A 21,440-nucleotide genomic window follows, 5' to 3' on the forward strand; every position below is an offset into this window, starting at 1 on the left:
ATCCATAGATTATTTGAATGCTGAAAATAAAAATTCACATAACCACTAATACTAACCAAATGCTTGGTAACTAAAATCAATGCATTTCTGCAGGGCAAAATTTTAAATGCCGCCCTGTTCTGTATAATATGTATAACCACAACTACTTCAAACAATCATTTTCAAGCAAATATTTATCATGAATAATAATTTTTCACAGATTGAAATACTGATGGCATGTTTCCATAATTTTAAAATCAAATTAATTTGATTTTTTTTCCTTAATAAAATTAAAAATTATTAGAAAATAGTCTTTCGATCCAGTGCCACATGATAAATGGTGTTTTGCTTCTTGAGATAGCTTGCAGAACTTGCTATTCGAAAAGAGACTTGAGAAACGCTCCTGCTGTCAACCATTTTGTCGAAAACCGAAGGTTGATCGCAACTGTTATTGTGTGCAGACACCCGAGAATTGATCGACCACCTGCACAACTTCCTGCGTGGCCTGCAGAACCGCAATCAGATGATTCGGCCGTCTTCCACGTCTGCCTTCACACCCGTCCCATCCTCTTCCAATTCGGGCTTCCACCAGACGACGTCCACAAACGAAGACGATGACGGTGCGTCCCCTGTTTTCCGCATATTCCGCTTTTGAGTTCTGGTATATAATCAGTTGTTCACTATGGTTATTATTAGGGTGTCCCATAAGTTTCTTTCCTATTCCTAATATGAAATGAATAAACAATATTTACTGTCTATTATTTATTTCGTTATATAAGAACCCTTTTACTCTATTACCTTCTTCCATTTCTCAGGAAGCATCATCATGTCTTCTTTCCAAAATTGTTTGTTTAGGACATGAAATAATCCTCGTGGTGCGCTTTTATTTCACTGATGGATTTAAAGCGCTTATCATGAAGATAATTTTTTAAGGACAGAAAGAAGTAATAATAAGATGGGGCAAGATCTGGAGAGTATGCAGGATGTGGTAAAACATCCCAATCAAACTATAAGACTTCTCTCTTATGACTAATGCAATATGTGGTCATGTGTTGTCATGATGAAAAATAATCCCATGTCAATTCATTAATTCTGGGCGTTTTTTTTTTTTTTTTTTTTTTGCAATGGCAGCTTTTTAATTGATCTAGTCAATGACAGTATTTCGTAGAATTTATTATTTCATCTTGAGGAAGGAACTCGTAGAAAATTACGCCTCTCCAATCCCACTAAATGGGCAAAAGAACTTTTTGGGGGTGTAGTAGAGCTCTGGTACGACTGAAACCGATGACATAGACGGCTAACAGATACGCCTGCATGCTTTCACAAGCAGAGCCAGATAAGGCCATTCATAGCGTGATGAGAAAAAAACTTTTGGACACCCTAATAGATTGGGCCGTGCTTTGAATAATATTAATAAGAAACACGATGGAACTAATCCCTTATATTTTCTATAGCAATATATCTGGAAAATATATAATCTAATTTAAATCTTAAAACTAATTACCTATTTTTGTAAATTTTAAATTGGCCCATATTACTTTATTCTAAAATGTTCTCTTATTCCTTGATTTAAATTCCACATTTTTATTTGGTTATTTCTAACAAGTGCTCTAAAAAATTGCAGACTCTGTAATTCTCACGCTGCAATTGCAGGGGTAAAAATCCCTAACGCCCACGGCGTTCCTTTCAAAGATATCTACAATTGCCTTTCCTAAATCGAGATGCATTTCTGTAAGAATCTCTTGGTAAAAAGCAATGAGGGAAAAATTTTTACACATTTTTTTCTTTTCTTGTCCGATGCAAAGAGACATCTCCGTGTACAAACATGCCCTCCCATAGAAAAGTAAATTGCAATTCATTCCGGGATTATATATTAGTACATTTCACCTAGACTTAGATTTATATGAATAAAAAATGCCAAGCTATCTTGTCAAGGGTGATTTCTTACTGCTGAAAACTTAAATAGTGTCTAGTTTCTGTTGTTACCTATATAGTTTAAGGAATCATGGATTTCAGCATAAATCTAAAAATACTCTAGTTTCTTTTCTATAAAGGATAAATTCTAATTACTGTCCAATTAATCTGTTTAGAAGGATTTGCTTTGAATTTGCTAAATAAATCGAAAACCAAGTGATCCTTGAAACAAAATAATAATGTAACTTTTAATAGTAGCAAATCCGGCTTCTTCACGAGGGTTATTCGGTAGTTGAACAAAATAAATGAAAGCTGTCAGAACTAAGCAACTATCAGATACAATAATAATCTTTCTCGTGAATTTTATCTGAATGAAAATTAAAATTGAAATTAAGATATGAACCATTAAATGAATACATACATTTAAAACTATACTGATTCTTAGTTTAGATCAAAGTAAAAATCATGTTAACACTAAATATTTCTCAACTGGTTTGTGGAATCAAAAATTTATTTCTTAAACAGCAGTGTCAACACATGAAAACATAATGCAACTTTCTTTTTACAAACGATTATTTTCAGATGTTCATAAAACAGTAGGTGTAAGATATACGTTTGATATCTGTTAAATGGGTAAGGAAATTACTTTCGTACGTGCACCACTTTTGTGTACAAATAGAATTGAAATAGAATTCGCGATGGACTGGCACGTACTCTTTGCTCTCGCGTTCCAACAAAAAAGAAAAAAATGTAATGGGTCAAAAAATTTTCCTTTAAGTGATTACTCTTTTATTTTAACAGTTTAAAAAAATCTTTTCATTTATATAATAAATTACGAAGAAAAAAAAAGCCTTTGATATAAATTCTTAAATAAAAAAGAAAGACTAAAAAATAAGAAAAGTTAAAAAATATTGTGGTTATTGCAAATGATTTTTCGTTTTTTATCTATAGAGTGAGAGAAATTCAGTTCAAACCCCTCCCCCCCATGTTAGAGATTCATTGAAAAAAATATATTAATATTTCTCAATAAAATGGAATAAATACAAAATAGTCCAGAATTTGCCTTAAATAAAATTCTAAAGATCATTAAAATGTAAAGCGAAAAACGGGCTCTTAAAAGAATCAGATCAGTTTCTATTTGTTTCCACAAAATTATGAAAGAAACAACTAATCGAACATGATATCTAAAATTTTCCCTATGTGTATACATCTAGTGTAATGGAATTGGATATACTATGCTTGCTCAATGTGTTTCTTGTGTATTCACCTTTCTGTGCATTCCCCACAAGTTGTTGCATTTTAAACTCTGCACGATCTTTTCTAATATTTCCCAGATTTGATATTGCATGCAGATGGAGGTCGAGCGAAGTAAGAAAATTTATTATTTTACTCAAAGGAAGAGTTTTCTGGTTTGTTTATTAAAAAACCCTTGACGTTCTATTACAATGGTTTGACATCCGGTACAATAATCAAATTATATCTTCAAATAAGACGCCATCCATTTGGAAAAATGAATGAATTTTATTGGTTTCTTTCGACTGACATACTTTGAGTTAAAGATAAGAATGCAATTTTTTAAAAAAAATTTCATGTTTATCTAAAACATTAATCTCTTTTTAAGAAACAGCTGCAATAATTAAGTTTTTACCACTCTTTTTGGTGGTATAAAATTCAAAGCTAAGAATCACTCATTACATGTTTTCGATTTGAATGGGAATCGGATGCCATTTTTTTAATAAATAATTTAGTTTAAAAATTAATAGTAAAATATACAACGAAATCGACACTTTTCATGAAAGAATCAGAATCAATTTAAAATTAGAAATGAATTTGAATTGAAATTGAAAAATTATTCAAATGGATGTGGCGATGAGTGAAATCGTTATTGCGTTTCAAGTTCAAGTAGACAATTATAATAAATCAGAAAATTCTTCCGTTACAGTTATAATGTTCTATCTAATAATATTTTAATGTTTTTTCTTACTTTTAATCATAAAATTCTTGTGCTATTTATTTCTAAAAAAATGTTCGGTGAAATTTATATAATATGAAATTTTTATATTTATTTTTTCACATATATTTGTTGCATTATATGTTACTGCCATATTTTATTTCATAAATATATTTATATCTCCTACATTGAATATTTTAGGAATGCTTTAAAGTATACTTGAATTCTCTGCCATTTTAAATTAAATAGAATTATTCAATTACTAAAAAATTAATAGAAAGGTAACTTTTTTTTTACTACAGGAAAAAATGTTTGATGTTTCGCTTTTAAAATTGTTTAGGAATGTCCACAAAACAATGACACAAGATTTGTTTATTCGAGTACAAAATATTTATTTCGATTAAAAAGATGCATAGTCGAATATATTTTTATATTTATAAGCAAAGGGTTAAAAGGATAAAGAATGTCTTATAAAACCAGTTATGCCTTTGTATTAAGTAACGTAGAGGATTCTTTTACAAATAGAACAATAATTACAACTTAAGAGCTCGTCATTTCATTTTTTTCCCCTACAACTGCTGAATAACTGAATTTCAAACAATGAACTCCCCACTTCCTATCGCAAATGCCCCCACACAATCGACCTCTTTGACGAATTTTTCAGACTACGAACAAGAAAATGGCTCATCTATCAGGGACACATCTGTTTAAACGTTATGATAAGCAAAAAAAGGAAAGGAAAGACTCTCCCACCAACAGTCCCGAAACTTCTATCACTCTTGTGACGTCACTTCTTTGTTATCATCTGCATGCCTCTACCCTCTCATCAGTCCAGGGTAGGGAAATTCATACATAATTCAAAATGAACAACAACAAGAAGAAAAGGTTTTCTTTACTGGAGAAGGGCCAATGAGGGCAACGGTACCCAACCTATCAGAAGGATCCCTCCCGTTTTTTCCGAAGCCAAACACCTTCTCAATCTGCCATATTTGGTCTCCGGAAGTAAATGTCTAACTTGGGAAATAATGCTCAACTAAGAACAGGCATTGATTAAATCCTGTAGAAATTCTTTGATTCTCCAACAATAAAATCAAAATATTTGGGGATTTCAGTTTAATATCTATGTAACAACATAAATAGCTTTTAAATAATAATATGACAACACAACTAAAATATTCAATTGTGGGTTACTTCCAAGATTTCGGTATTTCAATTATAAAAAAAAATGAACAGTCATTTTATAAAATATTTAATAAATTTTCAGAACTTTTAACACAATCTAAGTATTCTAATTCAAAATTGATTTTTAATTGAGTCAGGCAGCTGCAATAAAAACTAGACACACAGATCTATAAGAGAATTTGAAAAATATCTTAAGAATAATCCAAATTTTAAATGACAATTTTAATTTAATTAAGTATAGTAGCCGACCCCCTTGATATATATATATATATATATATATATATATATATATATATTAATTTTATTCTAAAATATTCTCTTATTTCCTGATCCAATTCCACCTTTTTTTATTTAATTAATGCAACACGAGTTTTAAAATTGCTGAAATCGATAAGTTCCCACACTCCGAATGAAGGGATAAAAATGTGTTGATCTAACCACATTCTTTTAAAAGATCCCTATAGTTCCCTTACCTAAATCGCCAAGTGTAAAGAAATCCCTATCCGAATCTCCCAGTATATAATCATGGGGATAAATATTTCTTTCCCTCTTTTCGCGCTTGTGTTGTGATGTAAATGAACCTAATCGCTTCTTGTTTGTACATAAATTAGGCCTCCCGGGATGGAATAAAAGCGAAGTTTAAAATTTCAAAGTGTCTTCACACTTCGGCCTGCATATATACAAATACAAATCAATACAAATGCCTATATATTGCATTTGTATTGTTCTGTACGCATAGTAATGATGTAATTATTTCATCCGAAATTAAAGTACACTTACAAAATTTTAGAAATAAAGATTGTTGAATTAAGAAAAAAAAATTGTCAAAATTTAGAGAAATTTTATGTTAAAAAAGTTTAACTTTCTTATTTTTCACAAATTAGCTTCAACTCTTACCTTGCATTGAATACAAAATAAAGCAAAATACTCAATAATAATATTCTAAATATCTACTATAGCCAAATTCGGTTTTATAAACTTGCATGAATTGGATAATTACATAAATCATTTGCTATACTAAATCATTTAAAAAATATGCACAGATAAATAAAACGTTTGGAATAATTTACACAACATAAAAGTACATAAAAATCGTTTGGAGTGACAAGAGTGATGTAGAATAAATAAATAAATAAATTTTTAAATAAAAAGTTTGGAATAATTTAAACAGTAAATCGTTTGCAGTCACAAAAGAGATATGGAATAACTAAATAAATAAATTTTTGAATAACAAATTGCTAACTGACTAACTGTGTGCTTTAATGTGCTAAATATTTAGCTAATGTAACGATCTTCCAGTATAAATACAAATCCTTTCATTAAGATGTTTAGGTTCTTTTCATTTCTAAAAAAATGCCTTTTTTTAAAAAATAAATTAATATACTATAATACAACCTACGTTAATATAGTGAATGGGATTTTTCAGAATTAATTTATTTCTAAGAAATTCTATCATCCTAACACGTTTTCCGGATAAATAAGTTTCTATTTTATTAATTCAAAGTTAGAAGAATGTAAAGAATTTTCTGAGCTCTCCAATGTTTCTCTTTCGATTGTATGGCTTCGTTTGGGTGGCATTATCAGCTCATTTATCTCCATAATATTCAAGACCGAATCTTAGGGCGATCTTTCTTGAGCTGTGGGGATTCCATCCCAGGTGAGGTCGAACTGAAAAATACTTGGAATGCGAAAACTCTCTCTCACGCAGCCAATCACCTTAATCAAGATCTTCAAAATACGGAAGAAAAAATTATTTAAAAAATGATTTGCATTTAAAAATTAGAGTAATACTTTTTTTAAAAAATACTCATTTTAATTGAATCGAGTCAGTTTGTGAGATGACATAGTCATATGTTGAAAGTATCTAGCATCAAAATGCATATTATCTGTTGATGTCGCATGATTTTTTTACTTTCTCGTATACGAAGTATTGAGAAAGTATTGCCATCATCAAAAAATAAGAACTCGAGATTTTGGCAAATCTCCACGTTTTGGATCTCCCTGAGTTTGAAAAATGTCTTCCTATCTGTTCTAACTCAAAACGCTTTGAACTAGATGCATGAAAATTGATACATGGCCTTGACATCAAATTTTATCAAGTTTTGAGAAAACTTTGTTCAGAGGAGGCCAATCTGTCCAGCTGTTCAAAAGAACTAGATTGATGATATTCGATACATAGATTTAATATCTATAGTGTAAACACCTATCCAATTTTGAGTCAAATCCAACGAAAGGTTGACCGTCTGTCAGTCTTGTCTTTCAAAAGCATGTAAACGAGATAAATCAAAAACGCAATAACATAAAGTTATCAAATTTTGTATGTATTTTCGGGACTGTAATTGTAGTTCTCTGTCAAATCTTGGTTTCAATCATTTGGGGGGGGGGAACACGTCTAAAACACAATTCACCTTTATTAGAGAGAATGCGAGAAAGTTTTGGAGAGACAGCTCCCGCTGTTTTTATTCCGGGATATGCATAATGCATTCCAAAATAAATTAACAAGGTACTTTTCATGAGCATCATTTTATTTTGATAAAGAGAAAAAAAGCTCTAGTTTAGTATTATTTAGTGTTGCGTGTTCAAAGTCAGGTTTAGTCATTCTGAAAGACCCATAAACCATTAAATGAAATAAACTATATAAAATCAGCATCATTGTGAGTGTCTAATTACATTAATATTATTTACATCACTAAACGATTTAAGTCCAAATTCTTTCCGAGTTCAAATAATATCCAACTATGTCAGGTCTCAAGTATTAAATATTCTTAACATAAAAGAGGATAGAATTCGCAATATCTAGCTAACAGTGCGATTTAATAGAATATTGAGATAAAATTACTTTTTATAACCTTAAATTCTTTTATAGGAAACAAGAATTTCGAATTCATTTGGATAGTGTTGCATTAAGTTACTCTAATAAGAAAAAACTCTATAGGAGAACAATAGCATAAATCAAAATGAATATCTCAATTCTAAAGCTTACAACACAATATATAGTTGCCGTCTTTATTTAAAGAACACAAATTATTAGGAATATAGCACACAGTTTCAATTCTCAATAATTTAAAGCTTCGAAAGCAACTATCATAGAGGTTCAGGATGCGTTTCTTTGGTTATACGATAAACATAGTCAGTAATATGATTCTTGTCACACTTTCTGTTATATGTCTATGTCAATACTGGCAATCATCGACATCCCTCTCTTGCTCAAAAAGAAATCATGCTGAATGCTGTTTGTGCATTGTACTGATCAAGATAACTGTTCTTTATCACATTTTGCTTTGCGATCCATCCATCGATGTGGTTACATGTTACTGATGTAGAGCTAAGCGTCCGTCGACAAACTCTGAAGAGAAAACCCATATTAGCGCTGCTTTTACCAGCATCGACAAACACGTTAACAAGATTTGTTTCCTATACAGCAAAAAGGCATACAAGATGTGCAATGCATTGAAAACATGAAAATGTTTTCTCTTTTCTAAATATAGCAATATCTGTTGAGCAGCAACATTTTGAAATCAGAGCAACCATTTTGATTCATACTTTACAAAAATACTGTTTTCAGAGTTGTTGTATTCTAGAACATTACAGCAGAAACAACCTATCTTTTCCTTCAAGGCAAATTTAAAATAATTCCAGAACAATATTACATATTTATCCAGAAAGTGCATGTGTTGTTATGACGAACATTACATGCTGTATGAACATAAATTTCAAAATATTGTGCAATGCATTATTTTTTTATAATAGTCTACATGCTTAAAATTATTTCTACCATGATAACTTTTACTTTATATACCTAAATAAATGTCACCATATTTTAAAAACACGTAGGATATATAAGGTTGATTCAATTATTTTGTTTCATTGAAATTGAACAAGGAAGATATTAATTAATGTATAATATTTATATAATTAATTTAAAAATTAGAAATACACACTATTTTGTTAAATAGCCCCTTTCAGAGCCATCGAACATCCAAGTATTAATAGGGATATAAAGATATCTTTTTTATATATAAGTATGAATTTAAAAAAATCATTCTTGATGTGCATGGCAAAAGAGGAAAAAAAAATTCCCCTAAGCACTTACTATTATCCTCTTTTAAGCAGGTCTTAGTTATATACCTCCTTTTTCATCCATAACAATAATATAAAAAAATATGCTAGTGAATATTAACCTGCCATTAGGAAAAATTAATTTTTTCAGTAAAAACTCATCACAAATTTTTTTATCTCATCTTCTCGTGCTTATTTTTATATTTTCACCACAAAGATAGTGACCTTCAAATTAAGCTGTTTTGTACGATATCCAGATTCTGCAAAGAATCCTCTTTCACACTTATCATGATTACTTTTTTTTTTCGTTTCAGTGTTTTTATTTATTTATTTTTTATTTTGTAAGCGCAGGTGTAACAGTTTGTCGTCAAGGCTATACCTCCTACATCTCACGCTCCATATTGCAATGTTAATTACGTTTCACCTTATTCCACTCACACTCATTTATTTTTGTTTCTTTTGGCTCTTTGATTTTTATTTGGTTCTTTTACCTTTCAAGTGATGCCATAATTGCAAAACTATTTCTTTAATTAGTCTTTTGGTAATTCGGTCAGCGCTGGCTGCAAGATTCTTTCCTGAGAATTTTTTTTTAAGTTTGAAATATATAGTTTCTTCATCAAGTAGTTTAAATACTGAACTATCGTGCATTTTGATATAAGTAGTTCAGGAAAGAAACCACTGGAGTTATGCGGCTTTTAATGGAGTTATGCAGCTTTCAAAATTGGTTTTTAAATCTAAAAGATGTTCTTCAGTACAGTAATTCCATTTAAAAGACTGTTGCTGTAGTAAATTTACAGAAATATTAACATTTATTTCTTAAACGTAAAAGCTTTTTTTAAAATATTTTTAAAAGTCGAAAAAAAATCTTTTATCAGAAATTTTTCTTTAAGATCTTTTCCTTTTATATTTTGTTAATAATAAAAATATAGCAATTGTATTAGGAGTTATAATGTTAAATGATTAAGTCAACGAATATATCTACTACTAATAAAGAATAATATGTGTGCGTGCGCGTTAGCGCTCTACAGGGCAAACTATATACAACTCTGCGCATTTAAAAAAAAAAATTTAATTAGAATTTTAACTAAGAATTATGCTAACACCTTGGTATTTTCCCGTAATAAATCCCGGAAATATTATGGTGCAAAATAGATTTTATGCGTGCAAAATAGATTTTATGCAAATTAAATGCGCTGTTTATGTATCATAAAGGGAAAGCGTATTTCTGCGAAAGATAACCTGCAATTTGAAGATAGATTACAAGGATAGTTACTTTTTAATGGAATTATGATGTCATGGGATTTGTTTTCATTAGAAAGGTTCATTTACTCAATAAATGAAATAGATGCAAAGCCATTAAAACAAGACGGCTCTAATATCTATTATAATTTAAAACTTAAAATAACTCATTGAGAGAATTATGCACATTTTGAGTGAATTATGTACATCAAGCTATATATAGGACATTTAATTGAAATCAAACCAATATTCCTTGTGAACTATCTAGTTGCCAAAGTGGCTAATACTTATATCACAAAAAGCAACAACGTAAAATAATGAAATAAAAATGTATTAAAAGAAATATACACATGAACAATAATATCGCATTTGAAAAGGCTACACCATCATTTTTAACCACCATCATTTCAAATTTCTTTAATGAAACGAAATTCGAATCAAAACATTAAAAGCGATATGGAATATAGTATCTGTAGAAAAACTTACACTCCGTATTATTTCGTTGCTTTAGAAAAAAAACATTGTATTAAAATAATAGCTTTAATTCACAAGAGGTCACAGTGACGTAACAAATGCACTTGCGCATGTCATCTAGCAACTAACAGTATTTGTCTCTTCTTGTGTTGTGATGCCACATCCCAAAATGAAAAATCGATTCTAAATTAAAATAACGAAGCATATTTCTCGCCATGTATCGTGCGAGCATAAATTAAGCAAGTTGAAAATAATTTAGCAAGCTCAACAGTAAGCTATGCTTTGAAACAATAAAATTTTTCACTAAGGAATTTAATTTCCTGCAATTAATAAAATAATTATGAAATCTGAATTATTTTGAATATATTTAAGTTATTTGAAGATAAATGACTAAGAAAATTTAAATTTATATGCTAGAGGCTATAAATTATATATCATTTATAAAGGATATATATAAAATTAAATGGTATATATAAAAAATTGTATATCATTCAAGCGTAATCATTTTATATTTTATACATTATCATTCTATTCCTCAAAATGAAATGAATGGACTTTCTTTAAGTTTAAAAACAAATGGAAAATAACTTTCAGTTTAAATTAGAATTGCCGGTAGCAATATTGAAAGTTCCTTTTTGATTTAAAACCGATAGACTAACAACAAAAAGTTTAGAATAGTATTAAGTACTTTTACTCAATTATTGGACTTTTGCCATGTTTCTGTTTCTAACGAAAACTTTACCGAAAGTATTAAATTTATTTTAAAATGAAAGAAGAATTCCAAAATTATATATATTGGAAATCAAAATCTAAGAAAACGTCTTTTCATTCTCGACGCCGCTTATTTTCGTGGAAGCCGCGTTTTTAAGAAAGTGTTTCAAATTCAGTGTTACATGGAATTTGTAGCCAAAGAATGGTTTCAGTGGTATTTCAGATGAATTTTTATTTCTAAAAATCAATCTTTCCTTTAAAAAAAACTGTCCAACATTATTTTACTATTTCTAGCATTTTCTGAATATTTTTAAATTATGGGAAATTAACTTGCTAGTACGAGTCATTTCATTTTCATTCCTATGCTTTAATCTCTTCATTTAAGCATTAAAAAATAATAAAACAAAAAAAAAATCATTATTTCCTTCGATGACTTGCATTAAGTTCTGCACTGCCGGACCGGAGTGTTCCAGGTTTGAAACCCGACCTCACCAAAGAGCCGTTATGTAAGATGCTCTCCTGCTAATGTGATGTGGATACTTGGAAGAGGTTGCTAGCCTAGATGTTGTTCTCGTCATTCGACCACTACTGAACATTAAGAGGTCTATCCGAAAGTAATTCTAGTGTTGTTTCAAAATGCGACATTAATATAACAAAACTTTCGCTGACTTTTAAAATGCGAATATTTTTTTAAAAAATTCTTTTATCACATCGCTAACATTAGTAAAAGCATGAAAGTGAAAGAATTGTGAAATAAAGATATTAGCTTGAATCTCATTACAACACTAAAAAGTATTGTTATAAATTCTGTTGAAAATTAATAATTGAAAAACTTATTGAAATTCGGGAATAAATTACATTGAAATAAACTTGCCCGATTTTTTGTTAACATTTTGATGTAATGTTAAAATCGTTTCAGTTCTTCAAAATGCTCCGAATTTATTGAGAAAAAATCTTAAAATTTCAATTCATTCATTCGATTTAATTAAATCAAATCAAAACTTTATTAGTGAACAGCTACTACCCAAGAAATAACGTCATTCCAAATTTGTTAGTTCGTCCTCCAATAGTCTGCACTGTATTATGTTAGACTTTCTTTGAATTCCAGAAAATATGCTAGCTAAAAACATAATCTTGTAAAAAATGTAACATAGAAAAATTTTTGACATCAGCAAATAATTTTAAAGTTTTTGTAACAGTATGAATTCTTTCATCATATGTGCAATATATCATCAATTATATTGTTTATAATGTTCTACATATAGTATGCATGACAATGGCATAAAATTTTTCTGTCCGATCGATACACTTATTTAAAATATTTGCTTCAATATATATATTTAATAAATATTCTATCTTCTATTCTTGAAAAATTTCAAAAAATCTTGAATGGAACTGACCACATCACAGAATTTTTTTTATTATTATTCATCTGTTTTGACTTTTTTTGAAGAGAAAAAAAAATTCTCTTTTATAAACGCTTTCTTCTTCTGTGAAATTTGAAAAAGAAAAAAAAATAACGTAGAAATGAATTATTTTTAAGTTCTTTGCAGCTGTTTCTGGCATATTGTTGTGATTTTATCACTGTTGTCATGGTGTTTTCTTGGCAATCATGGCATAGTTTTTGCCTTATAATTTTGATCGGTTATTTATATTTTACACTTACAAGTGATACATTGTTTTATTAAATGTATATCAGATTGAACTTTCATCGCATATTTCATAGTACAAGTAATATAAAGAGCATAAAATACTTCCCATTATAAACGCTATTAAGCATCTTAAAATGACTCGCTATTACCATTTTCTCTCGAAAAGACAGATTATTGATTAAAAAAATAATTCTGACGGAAGAAAAATTTTTTGCTTTTGAATATTCTATCAATCAAATCAAGAAACGCTTCCAGGCAAATTAATTAAATTATCATCCCCATAATGAAGTCAACACTAAATCATTGAAAATAAATTGCTCGAGAAAACAAACCTTATCGTTTCAATTAACAATTTTTCCATTTTAATTAAATTGATTTCAACAAATATTTAAAATAAATGTGATATTCAAGAATAGAAGAAGATATTTTCATATGCATCTTTTCAGAGGAAAATGTTTCAAACTGAACGAGACAACTGAAAAAAAGAAAAGAAAAGAAAAGGAAATCCGTCAAAAGGCGAAATTAATTATACCCGCAAAATCTTTTAAAAGCATAAAATGATATAGTGAGATATTGTCGCTTAGAACGGTCTAAAAATAACTACGATTTGCTTCATTAATTTCAGAAGGAATTTTCCAGTTGATGTACGATGGAAAGAAAGACTCCACTTTTTTTTTAAGTTTTAGCAGTCTTTGAAGGGAATAATTATGGTCTGGGGAAAAAATATAATTTGCTTAATTGTTACTTTGGGGAAAAAACTGATGGGATTATAATTAAAACAGATGGAAAATTCATTCCATTTACTAAAGCACAAAATGAGAATGATGTTCCAGAAACTTTAATTGATTTTTTCTTTTTTGAAAATTTTAACTGTCTTAGTAATATTTCATGCGTACAGCATTTTCATACGAATAACATAAAATAAGATATCTTAAACTATGCAATCTTTGTTCAGAATTTTTAATATTGGGAGTGAGCATTAATTTAAAACCTTTTTAGTAAGTAAACGACTTTACTATGAAAAAAAAATGATCAATGATTCAAAATGTCTGTCGCTAGCCATTCCTCCCCCCCCCCATCTTTCTGGCAAGCGAGAGAACGACATTCTTTTAGAGGTTATCCAAGAAGAATGGAAGACTTACTCAGAAATGCTATGAATCATCGATTGAAGTAGATAGTAATCGGAGGGAGCAATATCTGGAGGATTCAGCAGGTGTGGTAAGATACTCCAGTTAAGCGATTTTTACTAACTGGTGTTTCCTTGGATGGTTTCACATTGTGAGGTTCAACTTTTTCCGCATTAGTAAACCACTTTATACTGCCTTTTTGTGTAATGTAGCCAATTGCCAATTTTGATTCAAGTTCTGCTAATTTATTGCTGGCGGCGCTCTTCGTCATTAATTTCGTAGGTTGGAAGCATGAAATTGAAACCATGGACATTTGGTTTGCCGTCAATGTTGCTGACTGCAACAAATGCATGATTTAGATTTGATGAGACCTTAAATTAGTTGAAATATGGGGCCCTTTAAAAATGCATTTAATTCAAAAATTTAGTAAATATGACTTGCTCACTCGGACAACTTTTTTGATCCCTTCCAAAAAAAAAGTGCTCTAGGCTATAGCTTGTGTCACTTATACATAAATCCGGCACTGCTTTCAATATGATTAATTTTTTTTTTTTTTTTTTTTTTTTTTTACATTTCAAATTAATGTAGGTGTTTTTTTTTTTTTTTTTTTTTTTTCAACACTCGACATGTTTTTGCAACACAATTCACAGGCCATTTCTTAACTTTAGATGCCTCTCAGCTTCAACCCAATTACCATACTTGTGAGTTGATTTATTGGTCATTAAGCATTTGGAAACCGCTTATCGTTTTTAACATTTTAATACTTCTGCAAGTTCATTTTGGGCTCAGAGTGAGTCTGTATTGAATACTACTTCATCACTTTTCAACTTTTTCGCGGTCCTAGAATTTTTTATTTTCAGAGTCAAAATTATTATTATTATTGCCCCCAAATCAGCACTTATCCTTTAGGGCCTTGCCTTAGGTAGTCGCTAATGGCTTGTATAACATTAGCAAATAATAGTTACCTAATAATAATAGTTAGTTGGCGTGAATCTAATATTTTTACTAAATCTATCGCGCGAATATATATTTTGAAGGCCTTTTATGCTGACCTAGGGAAGCCAAAATCGCACATGTAAATACAGATACAAGATAACACACCGAATTTCATTGATTTATGTAATTGTACTAACAAGTTATTGCGTTTACATGCAAACGAAAGTGCAGACAGATAGACAGTTAACTCTTTCGCAAATTTGATTGAACATTTTATAAGAATCTACATTTTAAATGCTAAATTTGCGAACAAAATTTTATCTACTAAACTTTTTTAAATTATTGAGTTCCCTTTTGTCAAACAGACATATAAACTATGCTTTCACCACCGTGTGAATGGATTTCATTCAAAATTTCTTAGAAACCTTCAAAAACCTTGTTCGTAAATCCTTATACAAATTTCATTCGTCTAGTTCAAAGCGTTTTTTTTTTTTTTTTTTTTTTTTAGTAATCGTATTTACAGACAGACAGAATGACAGACAAACAGTATTAATGTCAAAAAATGTATTTTTCGAACTCACAGAGGTCTGAAACGTAAAGATTCGTCAAAATCTCGAATTTGAATTTTTTTGGCGATTACAATGATTTCTCTAGATTTCGTATACGAGAAAGTAAAAAGTTAAGCATTCCAATTCGGAAGAATAATATTTTTAATTCGATTTATTTTAAGGGCTGTTACATCAGTTAATGTAGTTGAAGTGAAATCTGCAAAGCAAGCAAATTTAACGTATCTTTTCTGACTCCAGATGGAAAACATAAAAAAAACGTTATTTCCTGTGCATTTCTTTCAATCAGCAACCAAATAGTGCGCAGGAGCAAATACTTTTCCCCATGACAACTAAACCTAACAACTGCGATTGAGTTATCGTGATAATTTAAAATTATCAGTCATTTATAGATAACTTATTGTCATAGCAAATACGGCTTTTCTTCAGTTGATTTAAGATATCAATATTTTGAAAATAAACCCTTCCATTTTATCTCAAACCTTTCACCTTGATGTCATTTTTATCAGCTCAAAGGGAAATTTTTATTTTATATTTATCTTTCTTAGATTCTCGAAAGCGAAATGTACACATCAAAACCACCGTAGTTACCAAATTATTAACATTTGTTATTTTAATGAATATGAAATTTTAGATATTCCCCGGAACAGAAAAAAAAGATGCTAAATTATTAATCCATCTGTCTTTTATGCGTGCATAAGAGAGCATGATTGTTCCAAATAGTAACTTGCTAACTTGATGATAATTAGCATGTAATCCTTTGCATCAAAGCTGTTAAACTCTATCGAATTTCCAATTATTCTTTAGAGTGGAAAAATACTTTCTAAAAACATAATCAGTCTTCATTTCACAAACAAAATAAATATTGAAATGGCGTGAAAATGTGCCAAACATACACAGATGGTTTTAAAATGCATATTGTCTTATAAGTTTAATGAAAATATTATGTACACTTTTTAACCTTTTCGTTGCCATCCATGTCCAGAGAAGATATGATATAAGTAATTGATTATTCCGTTTATTTATTTATTAGTTTTCTTCAGAGACCCATTGGTTCGTTGGGGATATTGGTTGTATTTAATTCTAATTAAATAGTTTAGATATCATTTCATGCCCCTTAATACCCTTAAACAGTCACATGTGGAATCCGTGCTAGCTTTGATATGTTGTGTTCATTATGCATGTGAACCTTTCCAACAGGGACCAGTCCTATGACATCACAGCGTTATTAAACTCGTATTGTAATTTCCCTTTTTATTCGTCTTGTAAAAGAGAACAGATTTAAACAGAATCCATCTTCATTAGCTTTCAACAATGATTGAAAATCAAATGATTAAATATCTGATAAATAGGGCAGACAATTTAAATCTCAGGGCAAAAAAAAAAAAAAAAAGTCCTGTTGTTGTAAATTAAGCATAGAAATATTTGTAAAAAAAATGCCAAAATTCAGGAAAACTTTGCACGACTATTCAATTGGTATGGTTAAAATTGGGATGATATGAAATTCCTTTTTATGTTATAATATTTTCAAAAATCATCGACGAAAAAAATCAAAAATTTGCTTAATTTTTAATTAATTTAAATTTTAAAAAGATCACTCCGAAATGCGCAATCTTAAATTCCGTAGTTGTAGATCTATGTTCGAAAGAGACAATAAGAGCAAGTTAGTTGATTCCGTGAATTAATAATTATGATAATTCAAATACAATGAAATGAGCTCACCTGATGTAAATAAATGAAAACTGATTTTGTCTTAAAATTCGATTCAAAACACAATGCCATGCTAATTTATCGATTTATAAAGCAATACAGAATTTTAAAAGCAACATCAGCAGCAACAACAAAAGAAATGTATATAGGACGTTTTTAGAATTTCAAATTGGATACAATTATGCAATTAGAAATCAACTATCATTTTGCAGATTTATAATTAATTATTTTTAAGTTTATATTTAGTCAGTAGTTTGTTAAACAAATCAGAACCGATTTCATAAGCAGTGCAATTGACGAGAAATAATGCAATAATGAATTTTGAAACAATGTAGTTTTTGATTAAATCTTTTTTTAATGGTAATTATTTATTTTGATTTACTCAGAAACAAACTTTTATTCATTTTCTTTCCAAAATCTTGACTTCAATTTTAATCTTGATAAAAAAAAAATTGATCAACATTCATTCAAAAATTTTGAAAGCTAACAATTGATATTTATATTCTGAAAATAAAATTTATTCCTGATTATACGAAAAAAATTCTCTTGTTCTTTAATTAACAAAATGCAACTATTTTAAATTTAAAAAAAAATCTTGAATAATGCATGTCTAAAAGCATTAAGACTCTTTTGTATCTTTAATTTGAAACATACCATTTTTAGAGGCTTACTATATGTCCATACAAACAAATATTCATTTTCATTTCATTCAGCAATTAAATGTACATTTCAAATTATTTCCATTAAAATATTCCAATTACATCCTCTAAATGATGTACCTAACATGTCCAAACATGTCTTCTCGAGTCAAGCTTGCACCCTACTGCATGAAGAGAGAGAACCACATTCAATCCCAGAAACATCGATCTCAACTAACAAGGGTGCCGAATCCCAACCCCCCTGGAGACGTGAGCAGGGGGACCTTGGCGCCAGGGATTTCGATCCCCCCGGAGCTCCGTGTTCCAAGACGTCCCCCTTACAGATATTACCAGCATCAGAACAAATAAAGGGGGTCGGGCAATCGATTTTGGGAAGCAAGTAGGACAAGTTTCTCGTCTGCATCCTCCATCTCGTGAAGGATGTGGGCTAGAAAGAACAATTAGGCGACTCACTCCTCAAGTGCCCACTCGGGCAATTAGGAGGTTCTGTCCGCAAGAGTTAGATGCTGTTGATGAAGGATATCGCACAGGTGCCGAGGGGAGGTTTATCATCGGGGTGGAGATAATGAGACGAATGAAGGGGACGCTTTTTCCCTCTCCTCAGTCGTCGTTCTGGAGAGAAATGGGCGAAATTTGCGAAATCGATACTGGCATAGATGCGATATGTAAGTGAAATGTTTATGTTGGATTTAGTCCCAGAATATAATGGAAAGAGAAACCTTACTCTTGTTTTTACAGGGCTCACTCTGAAATCTAGATAGTAAGCTTTTGTTTACCTATTTCGTAAAACAACATTATTTGCAGTAGAGAACAGATCTATTCCACCCATACATTAATTACAAGACTATACTTATAGATTATGTTGGTACATGAAGTACATGTATTAAAATAGTTATATGGAGGTTCGGATTATCAAATAGGCGAAGCAGAAAGCCCTAAGAGTTCCGCAACTTTCGCGATATTTTCAAATGCTCTTGAGTATATTCATATTAAATTCAATTAATATTTCAATTTCAGAGCAATATTTTTACGGTTTTTTTAAATGTTTTTAATGTCATTTTCAGATAACTACTTTCTTTATTTTAGTTATTTAATTTTTGTCGTCGTCTGATCCCTATGCTTTGGCAAACTTTCTATATTATTATAAGGCTTTAAAATAATGTAGTTCTTTTTTTTATTAAGTTGTATAAAATTTATTTCAAATTAATTTTGCTATACTCGATATACTGAAAATGAATTTACTTGAAAGTCACCCGAAATTAAATAATTTGTTCATTCAGTTTTTCGTAATAATTGATACTTAAAAATTGCTTCATAGATATTAAATACAATTCAATGAAAACATTCATTTTCAAAGTAGCAATCTGGACCTGAGTCTATTGACCTATCCTTAAGGTGTAAAATAATAAAATAATAACATATGTTGCTATTTTACTTTAATTATCTCGTATCATAAAATAGTAACCATGATAGTCTTGTATATTTTACGATATTCATCTTTCGAGCAGATCAAGAAAATTCTGATTGGTATTTCTTAATTATAACTTTATCTGAAAATTGTAGACATTTTCACGCATTAAGGCTAAATTTCAGATTGAAAACCAGCGGAAGTAGTCTCTCAAAACTTTTCCGCATACTCTTTGTCATGTTAGAGAACGCCTTACATGGCATTGGCGTACAACAGTTAGGGAATATTAACTTTAGCATTTTGTTTCTGAATCTATCATGTCATCTTTTTTGCGATCAATCCCTGGCATACGGTTAACAGTCATTAGGCATGTTTTTCTTACTCGATTGAAACAAATATTTGACATAAAATTGCACTTGTAATCTCAAAATCCTATATTTAATCTATCCAACTATCTTCACTTTGTAGTTAGTGTGTTTACTTATATTCAAACAGCAGAGCAGACGAGCTTCCTCTGAACAGATTTTACTCAAAATTTGACAGAAATCTGCAAATTTGGTGTAATGACCATATACCAAATTGTCTGGCTCAAAGCGTTTTTGAGATATCTTTGTCAAGACAGACAGATGGACATTTTCCAAAAGATGTGCTTTTTGAAATCAGAGAGGTTTAAATCGTGGAGATTCGTCAAACTCTCGAATTGGATTTTTTTTTTTTTTTTTTTTTTTTTATGATTACTATACTTTATCTATACAATGTATACGAGAAAGTAAAAAAATCTATAAAATCGTCGTTATTAAAGGGAAATTCTATACAAATTCTAGAAATGAATAATTAGGTAAATTTCTCTACAGGTTCTCAGAGCGCTTCATTTAATCTCAACCAGAAGAGGCACAGCCTGGTGGAGTACGATTCTGAACCTAAAGCATACCCTCGGAACACGTGGCGACACAGCAGCGGCAGCAGCAAGGACATCTCGCCGGATAACTCTTCGACGGACAACGAGCTATGGCTGTCGGTGACCGAGGAGATGGGTCCCCACAAGGTGTTCAGGACAACACCCGAACACTTGGACGCGAGGTCCTCTTCCCGAAGCAGCGTCAGCCCACCCTCGCCCCCTGCGAGATTTCCTCAGCAGCAGAAAAGAGGTGAGATGCCGTCGAAAAAATAATCATGTGATTTTTTATTTTTTTTTCTACAATGAGGTTTTTGGGACACCCAGTAACTACTCAATTCTCATTCTAAATGGACTTCCTTGATTCTTGCAGTCTCACTAGATTCAACGGGTTCTCCTAGACCAATCTTCTTTGCAAGTTCTCGGCGTGGTTCAAAGGGATCGAGCGCGGATAAGAGCGACAGTTCCACCTACCTCCATCAACCTACACAGACGACTTTGACAGACATGCCTCAGCAGGCTCCCAGAGAAGAAGTGGTTTCCAGGAAGAGCTCGTCTGCGTACTCGGAGGAGAGCGGATTCATTCGCAGAGATTCAAGGTCAGGAGGATCCAGCAGCTGGAGAGATTCGAAGACGGATTCTAGTTCGGCCACCACCAGTAGGGGAGAGAAGGACTCGAAGTCATCGGCGTCCTTGGAAGAGGTAGGACAATGGGCGGGATGTAAGGATTCTGCCAGAGATCAGAATGCAGCAATTCATTTTGCTCCAAACTGCTATTAAATCTTCTTAATGCTTGCATATAAATAGAAAATATATAGACAGTGAATAACCGAACAATAAAAAAATAATCACCACAAACTTCATGCAATTTAAAGTTTGAAGTGTATTAAACAACCAAGAATTATTATTGATTGATATTTCGGATTTTAATAGTGCATTTTTGTTCAATCTATTAAACATAATCTATTTTTTATACTA

The 21,440-nt window shown here is 30.6% G+C and overlaps 1 protein-coding gene across 2 annotated transcripts in view; it reads left to right on the forward strand.

The window, feature by feature from the left end:
- Positions 1 to 468: 468 nt before the first annotated feature.
- Positions 469 to 21,440, forward strand: part of LOC129984259 (apical junction component 1 homolog) — a 28,727-nt gene continuing 7,755 nt past the window's right edge. For both annotated transcript variants that reach the window (XM_056094103.1, XM_056094104.1), the window contains exons 1-3: positions 469 to 599; positions 20,422 to 20,715; positions 20,836 to 21,164. In XM_056094103.1, coding sequence (XP_055950078.1) covers positions 503 to 599; positions 20,422 to 20,715; positions 20,836 to 21,164 — 720 coding nt within the window. In that variant the 5' untranslated portion in view covers positions 469 to 502. The remainder of the gene's footprint in view (positions 600 to 20,421; positions 20,716 to 20,835; positions 21,165 to 21,440) is intronic.

The sequence above is a fragment of the Argiope bruennichi genome, chromosome 9, assembly GCF_947563725.1.
Source record: "Argiope bruennichi chromosome 9, qqArgBrue1.1, whole genome shotgun sequence".
Taxonomy (NCBI): domain Eukaryota; kingdom Metazoa; phylum Arthropoda; class Arachnida; order Araneae; family Araneidae; genus Argiope; species Argiope bruennichi.